Source organism: Monodelphis domestica, chromosome 3 (genome assembly GCF_027887165.1).
Source record: "Monodelphis domestica isolate mMonDom1 chromosome 3, mMonDom1.pri, whole genome shotgun sequence".
NCBI lineage: Eukaryota > Metazoa > Chordata > Mammalia > Didelphimorphia > Didelphidae > Monodelphis > Monodelphis domestica.
Genome location: NC_077229.1, coordinates 520,824,160 through 520,841,876, shown reverse-complemented (window position 1 = coordinate 520,841,876; position 17,717 = coordinate 520,824,160). Strand labels below are relative to the sequence as shown.

Genomic DNA, 17,717 nt, shown 5'->3' with positions numbered 1-17,717 from the left:
CCCAAAGATTTCGTTTTTCCTTTCTTTTTTCCCAATTTATTAAGAGGTAGGTAGAGGAAGGAGAGACATTGGAATTTGGTTCATTGAAATTTTTTAATTAAATTTAAAAAATTGTACAATGATTAAAAGAAATACAAGTTAGAGATAGGATGGGGGAAGGTTACTTATCATCCTATGGTTCCCTTGAAGGAAATCTTCCAGAGTCAGTTTGTGTTAATATTTATTGTGTGTCACAAATCCTTTGGAAGTCTAATAAAGGCTTCTTAGAATAATGTTTTTAAATGTACAAAATAAAGTACAAAGTATTAAAAATAATTATATTGAAATACAGTTATCACTATTGTATGTATATATAGTATATATTTAAAGTTTATGAGTTCAAGGGCTCTTAATTTTTAAGCTAAAATCTAAAAGTCTATTGTAGAAAATCCGCGGTTATTATGTTTAGTAGGTGTGTTCATGATACAAATGGACCCATGAAGCCCAGGTTAAGAACATCTATGTTGGACAATATTGTAAGGTCAAACAAACACAAGCAAGCTTCTAAACTGAGATTGTCAAATTTGGCTCTTTTCAGCTCTGTTATTATTAACTAGTTGTGTGATCTAGAACAGGTCATCTTACTTCTTTGTGCCTCAGTTTCCTCCTCTACAAATTAGGGTTTTGAACTAAGAATCCTTTGGCTCTTAAATTTTGTGATTCTATGACTTCCTTTGTATAATGCTTTGCAACTTGCTGGTGAGGGTTTTTCAATTAGTAGCTGTTCGAAAGAAAGCAAAGCAGCTACTTCTGTTCTCTCTCTCTCAATGTGAAATGGTCCTCCAAGAATATCTGAAAAGTACGTTTCGAAGCTGACGGTCAACTTGTAAGCACATTACCTCGTGCGCTTCCTTTGTAGGAAGTTAATTTGGGGCGCAACAGAGCCTCTTTGTATGAAGCTATCTTAAAGCCCAAACTCAAACTCTGTCTGTCTCTTCTTAAGCTCAGTTTTGGTTGGAGGAGGAGAAGAGGAAAGGGATTGGGGGGGAGAAGGGAGCCTGATCAACTCCTGCTGCTCTCAGTGGGGTCCCTACAAGGAGCAATTCTTGTATTAACCACTTCACTGTTTTGTCCTGATCTTGTTATCTGTTCTTGTTAAAATCTTTATTATTCATGGATGCAAAAAATCCCATTATTAAACCATCATAAATATTCATAACACTTTGCAATTGTGTGCATTTCATTTAGCCACTTGGCAAAAGTTCGCTGAAGTATGGGAGTTTTAAGGAAATGTGGCTAATGAGATGAGAGCACAGGAAATGCGGGGTGGGAGGTGGGTTTTTAACCTGAAAACAAATGCAGAATATAAATAATAATTTCCAAAGATAAGCAGAGGACGTATTCATTAGCAAGGGAGATGCACACATTCATTGGCTTTGTCTTGACTCCTCTTTTGTGTCAAGAAGATCCAAGCAAATTCAAACCCAGTGTGGCCTAGAAGAGGGTGAGGATCCTGGGGCTGCTATGTGAATGGAGTCAGCTCCCTGTGCTGCTTTCTCAGGACCAAGGCTCCGCTCCTCTCACTTTCTGGATCATGTCTGATGCCACGTTGAGGCGAAGATAAGCAGCAGACTTCTTTACGCTGACTATGGCAGGGTAGCATCCCACCGGAGTGTCTGTGCTGGAGCTGTACCCCTGTCCTTGGTTCTAATTCAGCTTATCTGGGTTGTACACTCTTCTATCAGCCTCAGGTGCTCTCTTCTGTAAGCAAAAGGAACCCAGAACCATTGATATCATCCTGTGATCCCCAGCCAAGTGGAACACTGGACTCATGGCTTCTCTCTCCTTTGCTCCAGTGAGGGGCATCGAGATCTACATCGTTGGTTGTGTGTCAGGAGATTTGTGCTGCAGAGGATTCTGAAAGTCTCCTCTGCTTAAGAACTCTCATTCCAGGAGAGGGATTATTTGACATGGTGGCGAGCTTGAGAAGAACAAGAAAATGACATTCAAAGTCATTTCTTTTATCCGTTGTCTGCATTCTTATTTCATATGCTTCCATGCCATTATTAAAGACACAACGGCCAGCTGTGGATAGGAACTATCTTTCTCAAACAATTGCAAGTGGGCCTGGGAGGATATTAGAAGGACTGTTTGCGATGTTTGCTACTACCATGCGCCCTTGCTGGATTCTAGATCTAGTGAAAATAGTCCTGGTCCAATGGAATAGACTGGGCCCTGGAGCAGCTAGGTGAAGTGGCCATAGACCTGGGGGCAGGAAGACCAGAATTGAAATCCAGACTCAGGCACTGCCTAGCTGTGTGACTCCTGGGCAAGACACTTAGCTTCTGATGCCTCAGTTTCCTCATCAATAAAATGGGATAATAATAGCGTCTACTTCTCAGGATTGTTGTGGGGATCAAATCAGATGATATTTGTAAAATAACTCACCAACTTTAAAGCATTACATTATTCTATAGTTTATTATTGTTATTATTGTTGTTTCATATTCCTTGTAAATGAATAAACTCTAAGTCATCTTTCTGAGTACCAATTATACAAAATCCTGGGGTTCTTAGGTGAGATTTATCTGTTGGTTCGTTTTTTTAACTATTGATCCCTAAATTTTCTTACTCTTCTTTCATTGCTTCCTGGATACTTTGGAGACTCAAAATTAGCTCATTTTAACCCCTTTCTGCACCAGCTGATGAAGATTATGAGCAGAGAAAGAGTCACTGCCTCATCTGTCCCCATCCTCAAAATCAGTTGTTTTGTTTTGTTTTCTAAAGAAAATTCTTGGGCTATTTTTAACCAGATCAAGGCAGACAACAAGGGCTAAGCAGTCAGTGGCCCCAGAAATTTAGAAAATGTATACAATGTTTATGGAAAGTCCAAACTCAGCTTTTAAAATGTCATTATTAGATCTTTTCATATTAATAGGACTTGCTAAGGGTGGAAAAGAACTAACTTGTTTATTACACGAAATCCAATCACGACCACTTGGTAGCCACAGCTTGAAATGGCACGATCCTTCATTCAGGAGGGCTGCATGGATCACGATACTAGCAAACCCAAATACCTGGAAGTCAACGTCCCAAGACTTTGATGGCCAAATTCCATCTGTGACCAGAAGCCCTTGCTGCTTTCCTCTACTTTCCTGGAGTCAGGAGGGGGGTGAAGGGGTGGCAGGGGAGAGGAATACATTCTTGCATAGCTTCCACAAGAAGGAGTTCCTTTCAGGAATCATGCCTTTTACATGATCCAATGCCCTGGAACAGACTGGAAAGTTGGGACTCATTGTGACGGAGCTTTTTAGAAGACTTAAGCTGGTAAAAGCAGAATGTCTCTTCTGAAGTAGTGTCTAAAGTGTCCCAGATTCTTCAGGACCATGCCTTAGCAATAGTATCATCTTGCAGAGTCTTTTATTGATTTATTTTTAAACCCTCACCTTCCATCTTGGAATCAATGTTGTAAATTGGTTCCAAGGCAGAAGAGTGGTAAGGGCTAGGCAATGGGGATCAAGTGACTTGCCCAGGGTCACCCAACTGGGAAGTGTCTGAGGCCAGATTTGAACCTAGGACCTCCCATCTCTGGGTCTGGTACTCAATCCACTGAGTCACCCAGCTACCCCCTTGCTTAGTCTTTAAATTGCTCCCTTCCCTTCTGCTCCACCCCTACTCCATAATGTTCTGTTCTTTCTTCCATAATCACGTCATACTCTTTTTGACACTAAGATCCTGTTCCTTCTGCGCCAGGAGTTCTTAACACCTTTGTGTGTAACAGATTCCTCTGACAATCTGGTAAAACCTGTGGAGGCTTTCTTAGAAAAATGTTTTTAAATACATCAGATGACAAATGAAACAAATTATATTACAATATAGTTATTAAGTTAAAAAAACCAAGTCCATGGCTAAAAGGTTAGCAATCCCTACTCTAGACTGATTAGGAACTTTGAGATGGGAAATACATTGTCTCCAGCTTAGTGCCACAACTTGAGAATGGGCTGCTGGGATTGATATTTTAGATACCTGTTGACATTCCTCTCCCCACCCCCAAAACGAAAGGTACCAGCTTGTGTGACACTCATAGACATTTCCTAGTCAATCTGCAAGAAAAAAAACATTTGTGTGTGTTTGGGGGGTATTTTTTGTGTGTTCCTAACTGCCCAGATAAAGAGAAAATGGAACAGAATGTGAATTCCTCCGACTTCCTTTCTGTGTCCTTTCCTCAATCTTCCCATTGCTTGAAAGGTCAGTTTATTTGTTGTTCCGGTAGCCTTTCTTTTCTCTTTCTGTATGGCTGATAACCCCCCTTAAAGGGACGTATACCTGTGTGTGTGTGTGTGTGTGTGTGTGTGTGCAGTGAAATTGCTTCTTTGGTTCTATAATGGAGCTGGGCAGTCATCATTTCTTTGTGGAAAGGGCAGGTACTAAGTCTTGTGGGCAGATTCAATAAAAAAGGAAACGACAAAATGTAGGGGCAGAAGGTAGACACACTCACCAGAATACGTTGACCGTTAACCTACCTGCTAATGAGTCCACTAGCGCTGAATCCTTGATACTCTCCTCCCTTTTGCAATTGAGTTTAACAAAATGGATTCCAGGCCAGTGAAAAGTGGCTGAACTGTCACTTACCAGCAAAATGAACTTGCTCTGTTGAATACTGACATGAAGTGGAGGAGGGCGCGATACACATGGCATAGAGGGGAATCAGACGCCTACCCAAGTCCGATCTTGGACTCTGATAACTCCAGGAGGTTAGAGTTTAAATTGGAACTCAAGCCTGAATGGAGCAAACTTGAGAGTGAACTTTGTACTTTTCTCTCAATTCTGGAGCATCATCTAAGAATCATCCAGGACATTCCCAGGAGTTGTCTGGAAGAAGATTTTCCTTCTGAAGACTTGAGCCTCAAAGAGTCGGACACCAGGAAATCCCATTCATCTAGCTTGGACAGCATTATAAGACATTGGGCATGGGGCCAATTGCTATATGCTGAAGAAGCTGTCAGCCAGAGGGCTGACCTGTGGCCATAGTGTTATTGCCAATAATGGCCCAGTCCAGCCTGTGGGTGCTCTGGAAATTTCGGAGCTCCCTGGAGTCCCGGAGTATTAGGGGGAACTGGCAGGAGAGCCCATAGCCCAGTTCCACCAACTGGTGGATGGCATCACCAGCTGGAGGAGGTGTTTTCTTTCTAAAAGGTTTTATTGATACTCTTTCCTTTTTTCACATCACTGTCACTTTTGAATGCCTCCCCCAACTCAACCTGACTCTCCTTTGTAAAAATACAAATAAAACAAGCAAGCAAAGCAAAGCAAACTAACACATTGGTACTACCTAAAAGTATGCCTTGTTCTGCACCGAGAGTCAGTCACCTTTCCTTGGAAGCAGCAAGCCTGAATCCGTTCTCTGAACCATCACTGGACACTGAATTAACCCCAGAGAGACTGAGATCTGTACATCTGCCACAACTTTTGGCTCTGCAAAAATGTATAAAATGCCAGGAGATATTTGAGCCCAACAATGGGGGACGGGTTTTTCCTATTAAAAAAAAATTCCCTCAACTTGATTCTTGCTGATTCTTAGGTGACCTCAGTACTCTCATCAGGGTCCTTTCATTCTGCTCTCTACAAATATTGCTAAGGGAAGAACGCGTAAATACACACAATTAACGTCAACAACCAGAATGGAGGAAAATGGCAGAAGAACGTGATGTCCATGTGCATTATTCTCCGTCTCCTTCTTGCTCCTTCTAGCTTTTTTCTTTGGCGTACAGTACAGTGTTTGCGTGGAGGCAAAGGATGGAAAGTTTCGTAAGAAATGATTGAAAGAGGCTGTCTTAAAAAATCCACAGATTCCCAGGATGTTAGAGCCAGGAGAACTTTCAAAAGCATGAGCCAGGTGAGCAAATCTGCCCAGAAAGAAGTGATTGAGTCCAGGTCACCCAGTCAATGCGTGGCAGAGCAGAACCTGGAAACCATTTCTCATGCTTGCCATTTCCACTCGGCTGTTCTTGCTCTTTTCTGAAAGAATTGGGACCAGAAGGAATTTAGGGAAGTTACAGTATGCATTGCTTTCATTGAATCCATCTGAGACTGCCAATCGGAAGAGAAACACCTGAGTTGTTTTCTTTTCCTGCTAAAACTCTTAATAAAGCTCTTAATCAGTAATGAAACAGGAATCGTTGTTGGAATTCTGCTGGGCTTCTCAAGGTAAAGGATGGAGAGGATTCTACCCTAGTAAATTCTTGTTCTGTAGGAACATTCATTAGTTTATGCTCATGTCGACTATGCTTTGAAAGTCTTGGGATAAAAGTCGCTTTATAAATCAAGAAGTCTACTGCTATTTTAAGAAATTCCAACTCCCAATGTTGGGGGGTGGAATGTACTGGCTCCCCACAGGAAAAATGAATACAGTTAAGCTTCAGTTGGCATGTACTTTGCTAACTAATATTTTTAGGTACAAGCCTTTTTGTACTCCCCACAGTTCAGACTTTACAAAGAAAGAATAGACTTCTATGATGACTAGAGGGGAGCACAAATTACTGAGCAAGTATGGAGTCCATCAATACTCTAGGTAAAAAGGAAGGTGGGCTGAAGTAGCAGATAATTTCAAAGATATGTGTGGACCAGGCTCTTCCTAGCCTTTTAATGTCACGTTGGATAGATATGGTGGGAAGAAACCTTTTCTGACAACCCCGATCTCAAAGGATCATCAATTCCAAGCTGAGACCTTAGAAAATCATCTAGTGCAAGCCTCCCATTTTAGAGAAAAGGAAGCCGAGGCCCATAGTTACACAGAAATTAGATCCTGGATCCAGGATTCAAACCAGTGTCCTCTGACTCCAAATCAACTGCTAGTCCCATGACATTGTTCTATCTCTAATTATATTTATCATCCAAGGGAGTATCTTTCTCCTATGAGCAAAACGATGTGCCATGTCTTCTTCCATGTTTTCTATTGTAATCACTTTTGGAGTTTTTATTTTCTGGTAGAGATTGATAAACATAATGTCATATGCTTGCTTTAACAGTCATTCCTCCCCCCCCCACCACGTGATAAAAGGATATTTCAAACTGCATTATTGACTGAGAGCAATGAACTACCCCAAATTCTTCTGAAAACGCAATATCAGCATCGTTAAGGCAGGGCTTTTACCTAAAATTCAGTTCCTATCATTTCAATCATCTTAATTCAACCAAGAAGCCCTGAAAAGGTTTCATTGTCCCAACTTTGACCACCTATCAAAATTCCCGATTTAAGGATAAGCCACTTTGACTTAAAAAATGAGCATGTATATGTTTTTGGGTGTGTTGTGTATGTATATTTTGAGAGAGGAGAGAGAGATAATGAGGGAAATTCGTTGAAAGGATCATTTTCCCAAAAGATATTGAATAACATAAGTTTTCTGGTCTCATAGTTTTCCCAGCTCTGTGAACAAAATTATTTATTTTTATGGATTCAGTGGCCATTATATATGGCTGACATACAAATGTACACTGGGCGTGGGGTGTTTTCATTAATCCGAATATATAAATACTTTTCAAACTCAGGCACTATGATGAACTGATTTAAGGACTACGGATCCAGAACCTTTACTGGGTTCAATATTGAACTGAAAATCTAGGAGTATTGTCATCATTGGCTTTTAATAATCACCTTCAAGAGTGCGTCACCATTCCTGATTTTCAGAGGATAAATCTATCTTCTCTTTCTATAGCTAGTTTCGCCAATATTTTAGATATCGGCCTTCTAGAATGAAACTAGCTGCCTGATTCTGAATTTTCCCCTTATCTACCTACAGGTACAAACTAATAATACATACAGTTAATGTTGTTTCCATAACTCTGGCCAATGTGAATCTCATCAACTCAGTCTGCTTCTTCTTTGTTCAGGAATTCATTCATCTTCTACCGATGCCCTCATCACATCTCACTTAGTTTTGTAATGCCTTTCTCATTCTCCATATCTAGTATGTCCTCTTTGACTGGATTCCCACAAAGCGCCCGCCATCTCTCATGTCCTGTTAGAGACTATACTGATTAGTATTACATTAAAGAGAATGACCAAGATCCTCAGTTACTACTGCTTCCAACCTCTTTATAGGTTTTCTTGGGCCATTCTGTTTCCATAATATCTTCTTACTTTCCCGACCCATCATCTTCTATTCTAGGGAAGTCTTCTTCTTGTCTCCTTCGTCTAATTATTCCCTCTCCCAAGGCAGAGACTTCTAACTAAGCAGCACCCTCCTTTTCAAGCAGTTTTTGGAACCCTTCTTCCTCTTGATTACACAGAAAAACTGTGCGTTTGTGTGTGTGTGTGTGTGTGTGTGTGTGTGTGTGTGTGTGTGTTTTTCCAGGCAGTTCTGCTACCTCTAAGTAAGCAGCTCCCAAGATCTTCCAGCTTCACTTCTTTGCCAAAAAACAATTGCATTTATCCCATTGCTTAAAGAAACACAAACATTTTACTTGATTTGTATATTTGTTCAAAGTCGGTTTTCATCTAGTTATCAGTGTTTTTCCTATCAATATCATCTAGTTGGTGCTGCAAATTCTTTGGGTGGGCCAAGATCTTGTGTCTTTTCATCACCGTGCACACCTCACAATAGTGCCACACACACAGACAGGAGGAACTCAATAAATGCTTTGGATGATAATGGTGATGATGATGACGTAATGCTGCCCTGGTTTGAAAATGTCACATAGACAGTTCAAGGTAAACCACATTCATGTGAATTGCTCCTCTTTCCACAGAGCTGTCACTCCTCATGGGCAAAAGAGGCTATAGTGCATTGTAATTAGGATTTGCTTCCCTGTCAAAAAATTAAGTGTCATAAAATGCTTTCAATGAGTTTAATGTCAACATGGAATAATTAAAGCCAAGTCTTGAAATGCATTCGTTGTCTATTATAGTCAGCATTTGGTGCTTTCTCCCTCACAAGGGAATTGTTTAGGTGGTGGTGCCAACTTGAACAGAAACTTAAAAGAGGGCGCCTCTATAGAGGCCAACTGCACACTCAAGTCTCACAAATAGGAATTTGCTTTTGCGCTGTCATTCAAAGACTCATGGAGTCGGGATAGTTTTACAAAGAGACCCATATAAACTACGTGACTTGCCCAAAGTCACTTAATGGCACAGATACCCATTTTGAGCAGAGGGGTGATCTTATAGAAGGCACCAAAAAGGTTCCCCTCATGCCTACCGGGTTCTGTGGCGTTAGTCATTTTTTTGAGGGATGATTTCAAGGGACAAAAATATTTTAAGTAAAGAAAGAACACTCTCTCTCTCTTGGGGATGAGTTCTCGCCACACAGCCTATTTTTAAGGGTTCATGAATTTGTTGACAAGGCTTGAACCCTCACCACACTATCAAAAGTCAAAAGTCAGTTAGATATTTGGTCATTTCTAACTGCCATCTTTCAGCTTCCCCGAATTCCCACATGGATTTTGAATGATCTTGTCTTCCCCCAGATTTTGTTTTAGATGAGCAAAGGACAAGGAGTCCCTGAAAAAGGCATCATTGAAGGAACAAAGAAGTAGAAGGAGGGCTCCAATTAAAATGAAGAAAACCTTTAATTTTTATTCAGGTATACTTGTACGGACACGTGTATATACAAATACAGATCATATGGGTTCGTTTGTGTTTTTTCTTTTTTTTTACATTTTTTAAAGTTCATATAATGTAAGCATTTCAAAACAGCACTCAAAGAAGTGCAAAGAAACTGCAAAGCAGGGCAGTACAAGCACAGGACCACACTGAGCTGGACTTTCATACCCAGATGAACACACAATGAGTGGCTTCAATGGGGTGTCAAGAGTAAGCATGGAAAGCGGATTTTGCAGACTCATGGGTAACCTCCAACATGCCAGCATCTATTAAAGTGTACAGACAATGGCAGCAAGTTTATTGTAGGGAGATTTGTCTCACATCGGAGAAGCTCAGGGCAGAATGCATGGGAAAAACTCAGTGATGCCAAACCAGAAACAGACCTGCCCATTCACAACTCAGGGAAAAAGTGGAAAGCAGGAAGAAGGAAAACAAATCAGGAAGTGCAGACGGGGTGGTGGTGGAGGTGGTGGTGTTTAGAAGTGAAGCTAGTGACCACACGTCTGAGTGCAATGAATGGACGGTCGGAGCTACGTTCTGAGTTTCTGAACTTAATAGAACCACCATGGCTGCTCTTAAGGCAATGGGGAAAACACAATTGTCTCTGCAAATCCACGGATGCTACTTTTTCTTTTCGAAATGGGAAGGGGAGAAGAACATATCCCGGCCCCTCCCCAACTGTCAGTTTTGATTCAGATCCTTGCACACGCCACACGGGATGCTGGCAGGACTCTTGAGAAGGGGGAGGGGAGAGACAGTCCATGAACACAAACAAACGGAAAACCAGACCAAACTGCAGTGCAGAACCATTCCTAAATCCCTCAGCCTTCTACCAACGTGCTGGAAAAACACACCACACAGGGCTCCAACGTTCAACCCTCCAACCATGAGGACAAAGCATGGATCGGCCAAAGTCCTGCTGTTCTGGGTCCTGACACTGGGGGAGTGTCACGGCCACTTGGGACTCGGTTCTCCACCCTGTGACATCCCGGGTGTTTCAAAGCTGTCTACTCGTCAATGCATGGTTTATATCCTGAAAGTCTATTGTTCTCACTTACAAAAGACATAAGAATCAAATTAATACTTTATTATCAAACACTATATACAACAGAGGTTGCTAATAATACAGAATTTAAAGAACGTAGTTTTCTGTAACGGTTTACTTGTCTTTCCTTTGCCATCCAAGAAAGTACAGTACAAAACAATATTCTAAACTAACACGAAATGTTACCTTGTCTATTGAAAGGATACACAGTATCCACTAAACAGACTGATCCTTATTTCCCTGCTTCATGTCGCAAAGCCCTTGGCAACCAGGAGCGCAGGTCCCAGCCCAGGGACAGCCAACACCGCCTGGTGTTCTCCACACAAAGCTGCTCAAAGGTTGCACTGAGATCCTCCAAAGCTTCCAGAGGGTTGTAGCCACACCAATACAGGCCGCCCGGACTTGGTGGACGTGGCCGAGATGGCCTGAAGCCATCAAGTAGCCCAGAGAACTGGTAATGCATCAGCCACAATTAGGCTCTTTCTAGGAGGTGGAGCACGCAGTCTACTGGCATTAAGAGGCTTGCTATTCTTCACGTAATTAGCAGTGGCACTATGGTGAAGCGAAGGGGTCTAATTTCACTGTGAATAACATTAGTTAAAAGAAAATCCCTGACAATGGTAGAGAGGGCCATGAGTACATTATTTCATTATCTGTTAGAGACAAATGCTGGGAAACCACAAAAGTCACCATTTCTAAAGTGAAATGAGCACTGTTCATGTAATTACAACTAACTGCCGTCATTACGGGGCCGTTCTTTACTCATGGATATGGAACATGCAGCATCATTTTGTTTCGGACTATTGATCCATTTAGTAGGTGTCATTCCCCTCAGCCCTACCCCAACCCTATTGGCTTACAGACCTCAAAAAATATTACTGAAAGCCTCACCACAAAGAGCCCAAACAAAGGACTGAATGGTGCGAACTCTCAGTTCCGTATTCAGTAGGGGACTGAAATCTCCATTAGACTGTGGCTGAAGTTCTGAACAAATGGGTTGATTGTACGTGTGTCTGAAAGCCCCCCTTCACTTATCCTGTGGAAGGACAGCCCCTGCCTCAACTCTATATGCACTCTGAATAACATCAGGTGAGCCTAAACGATATTGGAGCATGTGTGCAACTCTCCCGTGTGCCAGAAATCCGTGGTTGCCTTTCCTTCATGTTTTTGCCAATCGAGGACTTCCCAAAAATCGAAGAACTTTATTCCCGTGTATAAATTCTGTCCATTAACTTCGCCTATTTTTTACATAAGCATTTTAAAAACTAATATATAAAAATCCTCATTTCACTGGAATGCGTTCCATTTTTCACATTTGACCTGTTCATCACAGTTTTTGTGTTTTGTTCGTGATTTTGTTTTTGTTTTTGAAAGGCTTGGTCTCAACCCACACGGCTTGCAATAGCTAAAAAAGTCTAGCTTTTCTGTGTGTGTTTCCATTGGTCTGACACATTTCCCTGACTATGCTTTGGAGTTCGCAGTTCATGGCAGCCTGGCCAGTAAAAGCCCCAAGGCTTGCATTTCCTGGTGATCACTTTGTAAATTCCAAGTTGGCCATGCTAAGATTCTTTCAACAGGGTCATCCTGCTTTTTTTCAAGAAACAAGATATTGCCCCACATTTCTAAATGTATCAAGGGATACCACATCTTTCACAAGTTTAAATAGGACAAGCATATATACTCACTCTCAGCATAAAGTATATCTAAATAATGTATTTTCTATTCTAGTGGATCTTTAAAAAAATATTTTGTTAAAGTCTTTGGGACCCCATCTAGTTAATCTCCTGTGAATAAACACATGTTTCCCCCCTACTCTTTAAGCTGTATCTGAAAGGGAAAGGTTCTAAAAGCAACAGTTGAATTTGTTTTCCAGTTTTCCCTTTTGCCCACCCAATCAGTGTTGACTGACTCTCCTGGTGGCAGGGGTTTCATTTCGTTTCCCCTGTGGTAGTGGTGGAAAGTATAGCAAGGAGTGAATTTGAAGGTTGGACCTTGGGGGCGGGGGGTAAAAAGGAGAGAGTCAGGGGAAGGCAATAAAGCACTGGAGAACCAGCATTCATTCCAGAATCACCTGTCCTCTGGCCAGTGGTGTTCTTTCCTTGGTACGTTATCATTACCCAGAGGGATATGCCAGGCCATCTACTCTATCCACTCATCAACCCTGGCTCGTCAGCCCTGGGGAAGGTCACTTTATTCATAAAAATGCCTCTTGGTGTTTGTAAAACAAATAATAAACAAAAACATTGTAGCACCATGGTGATCTAGTTGTAAAGAAAAAACCCTGGTATGCGCTTCCCAGTTAAAACAAAATCAGAGGCACTCACATACACACATACCCCCAGTGTACTGCTATCTATGGTACCACGCGTGCTTTGTGTCTAGCTCTACCTGTAACCTTCTTTCAAAAGAAAGCTTCCGAGATGGCGCGCAAGTCTTACTGTCAGGATTTCTTGAGGACAGTCTCTTTTTCTTTTTAAAGAAAACCAGTGTCTTTACCTTTTAGAAGCCTGCTAATTTAGGAACTCCTAGAGGAAATGAGGTTACATCCTATCTATTCCTAATATCTCCCCTCCAGTCCTGACATGGTGACAAGATGTCCTGCACGATCAGCTGACAGTACTCAATGAGAAGGCATCACTATTGGAGAGGAGAGGAGAAGAGAGGAGAGGAAAGTCCTCCTGGGCTTTCCCTTCACTGACTGCATCTGCCACTACTCTTCCTTGTCCACATACTGATGCCGTGCTAAGCTAACAGACGTGAGTCCTTTGAAGAGAATGCACAGGAGCATAAGAGTAACGGGTGTCATTGGAACCATTTGGCTTTTTCATCTGGAGTCCATTTAATTTGGAAAGGGCGAGAAGAATCACGGGCAAAGGGGAATGGGGAGGGCAGAAACGAGTTATGCCTCCCACGTTGTTGCTTAAAGTTCAGGCTGAAAGGGAAAAAAGAAAAAGAAAAAGAAATCGGACATCTGCAAAAACCAATAAAAAGTCCCTTTCTTAGGATGAGCAGTTAGGCGGATCTCTGCTGTTCCAAGATCCTGATGTTTTCTGTGACAGGTTACTGGAGTAAAGTGTGCTATAATGTCAAACTCATCGCCAGGAGAAACAGTAGGATTGCCAAAAGCCGACTGGGTATCCTTGGTGTTTGGGCCGCGTTCTCACCACGGGACGGCTCGGCTGACTCATGTACGGTGTCATCTGTTCAAACAGAAAGCACACATTCCAATGAGATTCCACATCCTTAATAACTCTCTTCCAGCAGCCTGCTGCTTCAGAATCCACTACCCTCCACAGAGGAGGGCAATGAACCTTGGGCCATCATTGACTTTCACGTCTCTGTAATCACTCATTATTTACAACAAACCAAGGAAAGGCACAGAAAAGTGTTGCTGTTGTTTCAACAGTATAAAAAAGAACAGAAGAAAAATAGTCAGATTGTAACCATAAGTGTATAAAGCACTGTACCTCGCCGTTATCCATGCACAACTTGTACGGGAGCCTTTGGATATTTTTATATGTTCCTCCCCAAGTACAAACCCTGAATAGAAAACAACCAGATTCTGGGGAAAAGAAGTAGCAGCTTTGCTTATCAGTGTCAGAAGGTGGCTGGCTAACTGCCTCTTTTGAAAGCCTTTGCAATATTAGTCTCGAGGCCTGTTCAATGGCTCCATGAATTTCCAGATTTGAAAAATTAAAGCTAAAAACAATCACCTTCTAAAATGAAAGATATCAAACACACAGTGACCCTCGAAATGTTGGTGGCCACCAGCTCAGTTGCAATTAGGCCTTAACTATAACAATATTTCCATGACAAAATTCTCTAAATCCAAGATTGTTACTTTAATTTCTGTCTGAGAAAGGCAAGGTGGAATAGAATTCAAGGCTATCTGGCACATGCTGATTTTTTTTCAACTACATGTTAACATTATTGTATGTTCTATTGTATTTTTATTTATTTTGTTAACTATTTCCCAATTATATTTTAATCTGCTTAAATATCAGGGATATTTCTACACGTATCATGTGGTACATAGAGAGCTGGACCAGAAAAATATAGTTCAAGTCCTGTGTAGGACACATCTTTTGGCTATTTGACCCTAGGCAAGTAGATTAACCTCTCTGTTCCAGTCAGGCAACTCTCTAAGACTATAAAGTTGCAAAGCAGTTGTCCATCTGCAATTATCTAGGGAGTTTTTAGTTAAAATCACAATGCTAAACTCTCTCTGGCTAATGCTTAGAATTATCAGCATTTCCCCTCTATGTTCCTCTAAATAAAATGGATTACGATGGTTAAACTTCTCTTCCGCCTCTGCTTTAAAGTGATTTTTGAGAGATTGCTTCTGACTTTTGAAGCTCTTCCTGATTGATGATTCCTATAAGGCTTAGTTTTGGAAATACATTTTATGGCTATTGATTATTTAGTATAAACTGTATTTTTTGTTTACCTAGAATGCTCTGTTCCAATATTGAAGATCTTCTCAATGAAAACTGGCTTCTTTGTAGCTGTAGCTGCTCTTCAGATGCTTGGGGTTCAATGTGGGTCTCTTCAGCAGAGACTCATTGAGTGTCAATGAAATTAAACCAGGCAACAAGGAATTGTCATGTTGTATCAGACCAAGGATCCCTTTGTTTCCCCCTGATGTTCGGTCTCTTACAGTGACACCAGATGAGAACACAACGTTAACTTCAAAAGATTAAATGTGCCCTGAATCTCTAAGTTTTCCTACAATGCTATGATGATGCATTAATTTACCTTTTTGAAACTTCTTAATTTTTGCCCTATAAACATCGACAGGCAGCATAGATTGGAGAGATAGCAAACTAGCCTAGGAGATAGGAAGTCTGGGATTCAAGTGCTGCCTCTGACATAAAATGGCTCCCTGAGCATGGTGAGGCAATTAACCTCTTAGTGCCCCAGGCACCTCTCCAAGACTCTAAATTGCAGAACAATTGCAGAGCTTCCTCACCTGGAGTTCTTTATGCCAATGAAATTACAAATGTGGTTCAAAACAAACAGACCTGTAGAACAGGGAAAGCTACATAATTTGTTATTTGCTATGTGAATGGGAAGTAGGGCATCTTTTTTTATCTCTACTAAAATGACCCAATAAAAGCTTGGAGGGTGTCTTTTGCTTTGGGCTTCATTCATTAACTTGGTTCCTTTTGTTCATCTGATCCAGTATCCAATATGATTTTTGAATATTCTCTCTCTCATTCTTTATCTTTCTTGCATGATGAACTTGAATCTTTTTTTTGTTTTTGTAAGGAAATAACATACAATTGATAATCTTAGCTTCCCTTCCCTTTAACTTTTCATATTCAAGTTCTAGTATTTAGTCTAAAATACGAAAGGGGGTTAAAAAGGGGAGTGAGAAAGGAGGGGAAGAATGGGAAGAGAGAAGGATGAGGGGGGTGTTCAGAAATCTCTGCTATCATTCATCTTAAAAATTTATTAAATTGGCATTTAACAGAACAGCCAGACACATCCCTGCAAACACACGGTAGCAAAATCCCAACAGTTCCATTGGATTTTTGGAAGTCACAATATACTGTCAGTCAAACTGAAGTGGTTCGGGAAATACCAACTTAAGTCCAAAAGGGCTGACAGATGCTTGAGTTAGTTTTGCTTTCAGGTGTATGACAAGGTCAACAGACTTTGTTTTTCCATCATCTTTAAAAATCTATATTGCTTGCTCTTCTCCTTTGTCTACTTTGAGAGTAGGATCCCATAAAGGTACATGAAATTTACTTAGCTTTATTGACAATAGGGGACAGTGCTACATGCTCTTATTTATGTAATGACTACACATAGTAGAAGGAGATGCTATAGGCATAGCTGTACTCTGTGGGTAGGGGTAGCTTGGCAATAATAAATATGCCATCTAGCAAGGCGGCTTCCCCACCCCACCCCTCTGAATCCATGCAAAGCCTTTTTGTGCTTACCATGACATCCTGCCAAATAGTCTAACATCAGGAATTTCAGTTATTATATTTATCTTCTGCCCTCCCTGCTTATACCTTTCATTTCATAATAAGATATTCAATTCAGAGTTGGGAAGAAATCTGAGAAATTACTTAAAGGAGAAAATTCATTCTATACATTTCAAAATTGATCCTCAGACAACACAGATTGACTAACCTAAGGTGTCTTATGCCACTGGTAGTAAATGATGGAACTAGGACTCAAACTCAGACACCATAAGTCCCATATCAGTGCTCCTGTCAAATGCACCACACCACCTCTGGCAGGAGTCCCTAAGTATGGAACAACAATGGACTGAGCAATGAAGCATTTGGGAACTTGAAGGCAAAAGACCTCAGTGTAAGTCCTGGATCTGTCTTTTAATAGGTGTTTGACCTTGGGCAACTCAATCTTGGGAGTCCCAGAGTCTTCCTTCCAGAAAATGGGAATAAAAATAGTAAGGCTTCCTATTAACAACATTTATTGTGAAGAAAGAGTTCAGTAAAGCAGAATGTACTCAATAAAGGGAGAAATCATGACTGGGGCTACAACTTCAATGGTGCCAAGAAATTCCCTCTCTCTACACAAGCTGCCATCTTCCCTGAACAGAGAATTGTTGAGATATTTTTAAAAGTTGCTCAGTCACAATGTCAGTTATTTGGTCAAAATGTCAAGTCTAGCCTATTAAGGCAATATCATGGGGGACCCATACTCCCTGGCATTTTTTCATGCCTTTACAATGCCCAAATGTAAAATTTATAATCAAGTAAAGTATGACCTTGATGCAAAGGAGATCTATGGCATCAGAAAAGATGAGAAGCTGATGAGAATTATTTGATCAGTTTAAATTTTTTCAGGTTCTTATGCATGAATTACAAAATAAGATACTCTCTAATGGATCAAATCAGATAATATTTATCAAGCAACTACACAGTGCCTGGAACATAGTAGTTGCTTAATAAATGCTTGTTCCCTTTCTAATAGAACATACAACTGAATACATGTGATTGCTTCAAATGTCAATAATCCCAGATAAATCTTAGAAAATGTGCAACTTTTAAATTTGCCTACATTTCACAGTCAGACAAATAAAGTCTATGAATTCCTGAATCCTGGTACACTCAAACAG

The 17,717-nt window shown here is 40.9% G+C and overlaps 1 protein-coding gene across 2 annotated transcripts in view; it reads right to left on the bottom strand.

Annotated features, from left to right (window-relative positions):
- Window positions 1-9,526: 9,526 nt before the first annotated feature.
- Window positions 9,527-17,717, bottom strand: part of EFNA5 (ephrin A5) — a 321,408-nt gene continuing 313,217 nt past the window's right edge. For both annotated transcript variants that reach the window (XM_001364736.5, XM_001364804.4), the window contains one exon: window positions 9,527-13,824. In XM_001364736.5, the coding sequence (XP_001364773.1) occupies window positions 13,703-13,824 (122 nt within the window). In that variant the 3' untranslated portion in view covers window positions 9,527-13,702. The remainder of the gene's footprint in view (window positions 13,825-17,717) is intronic.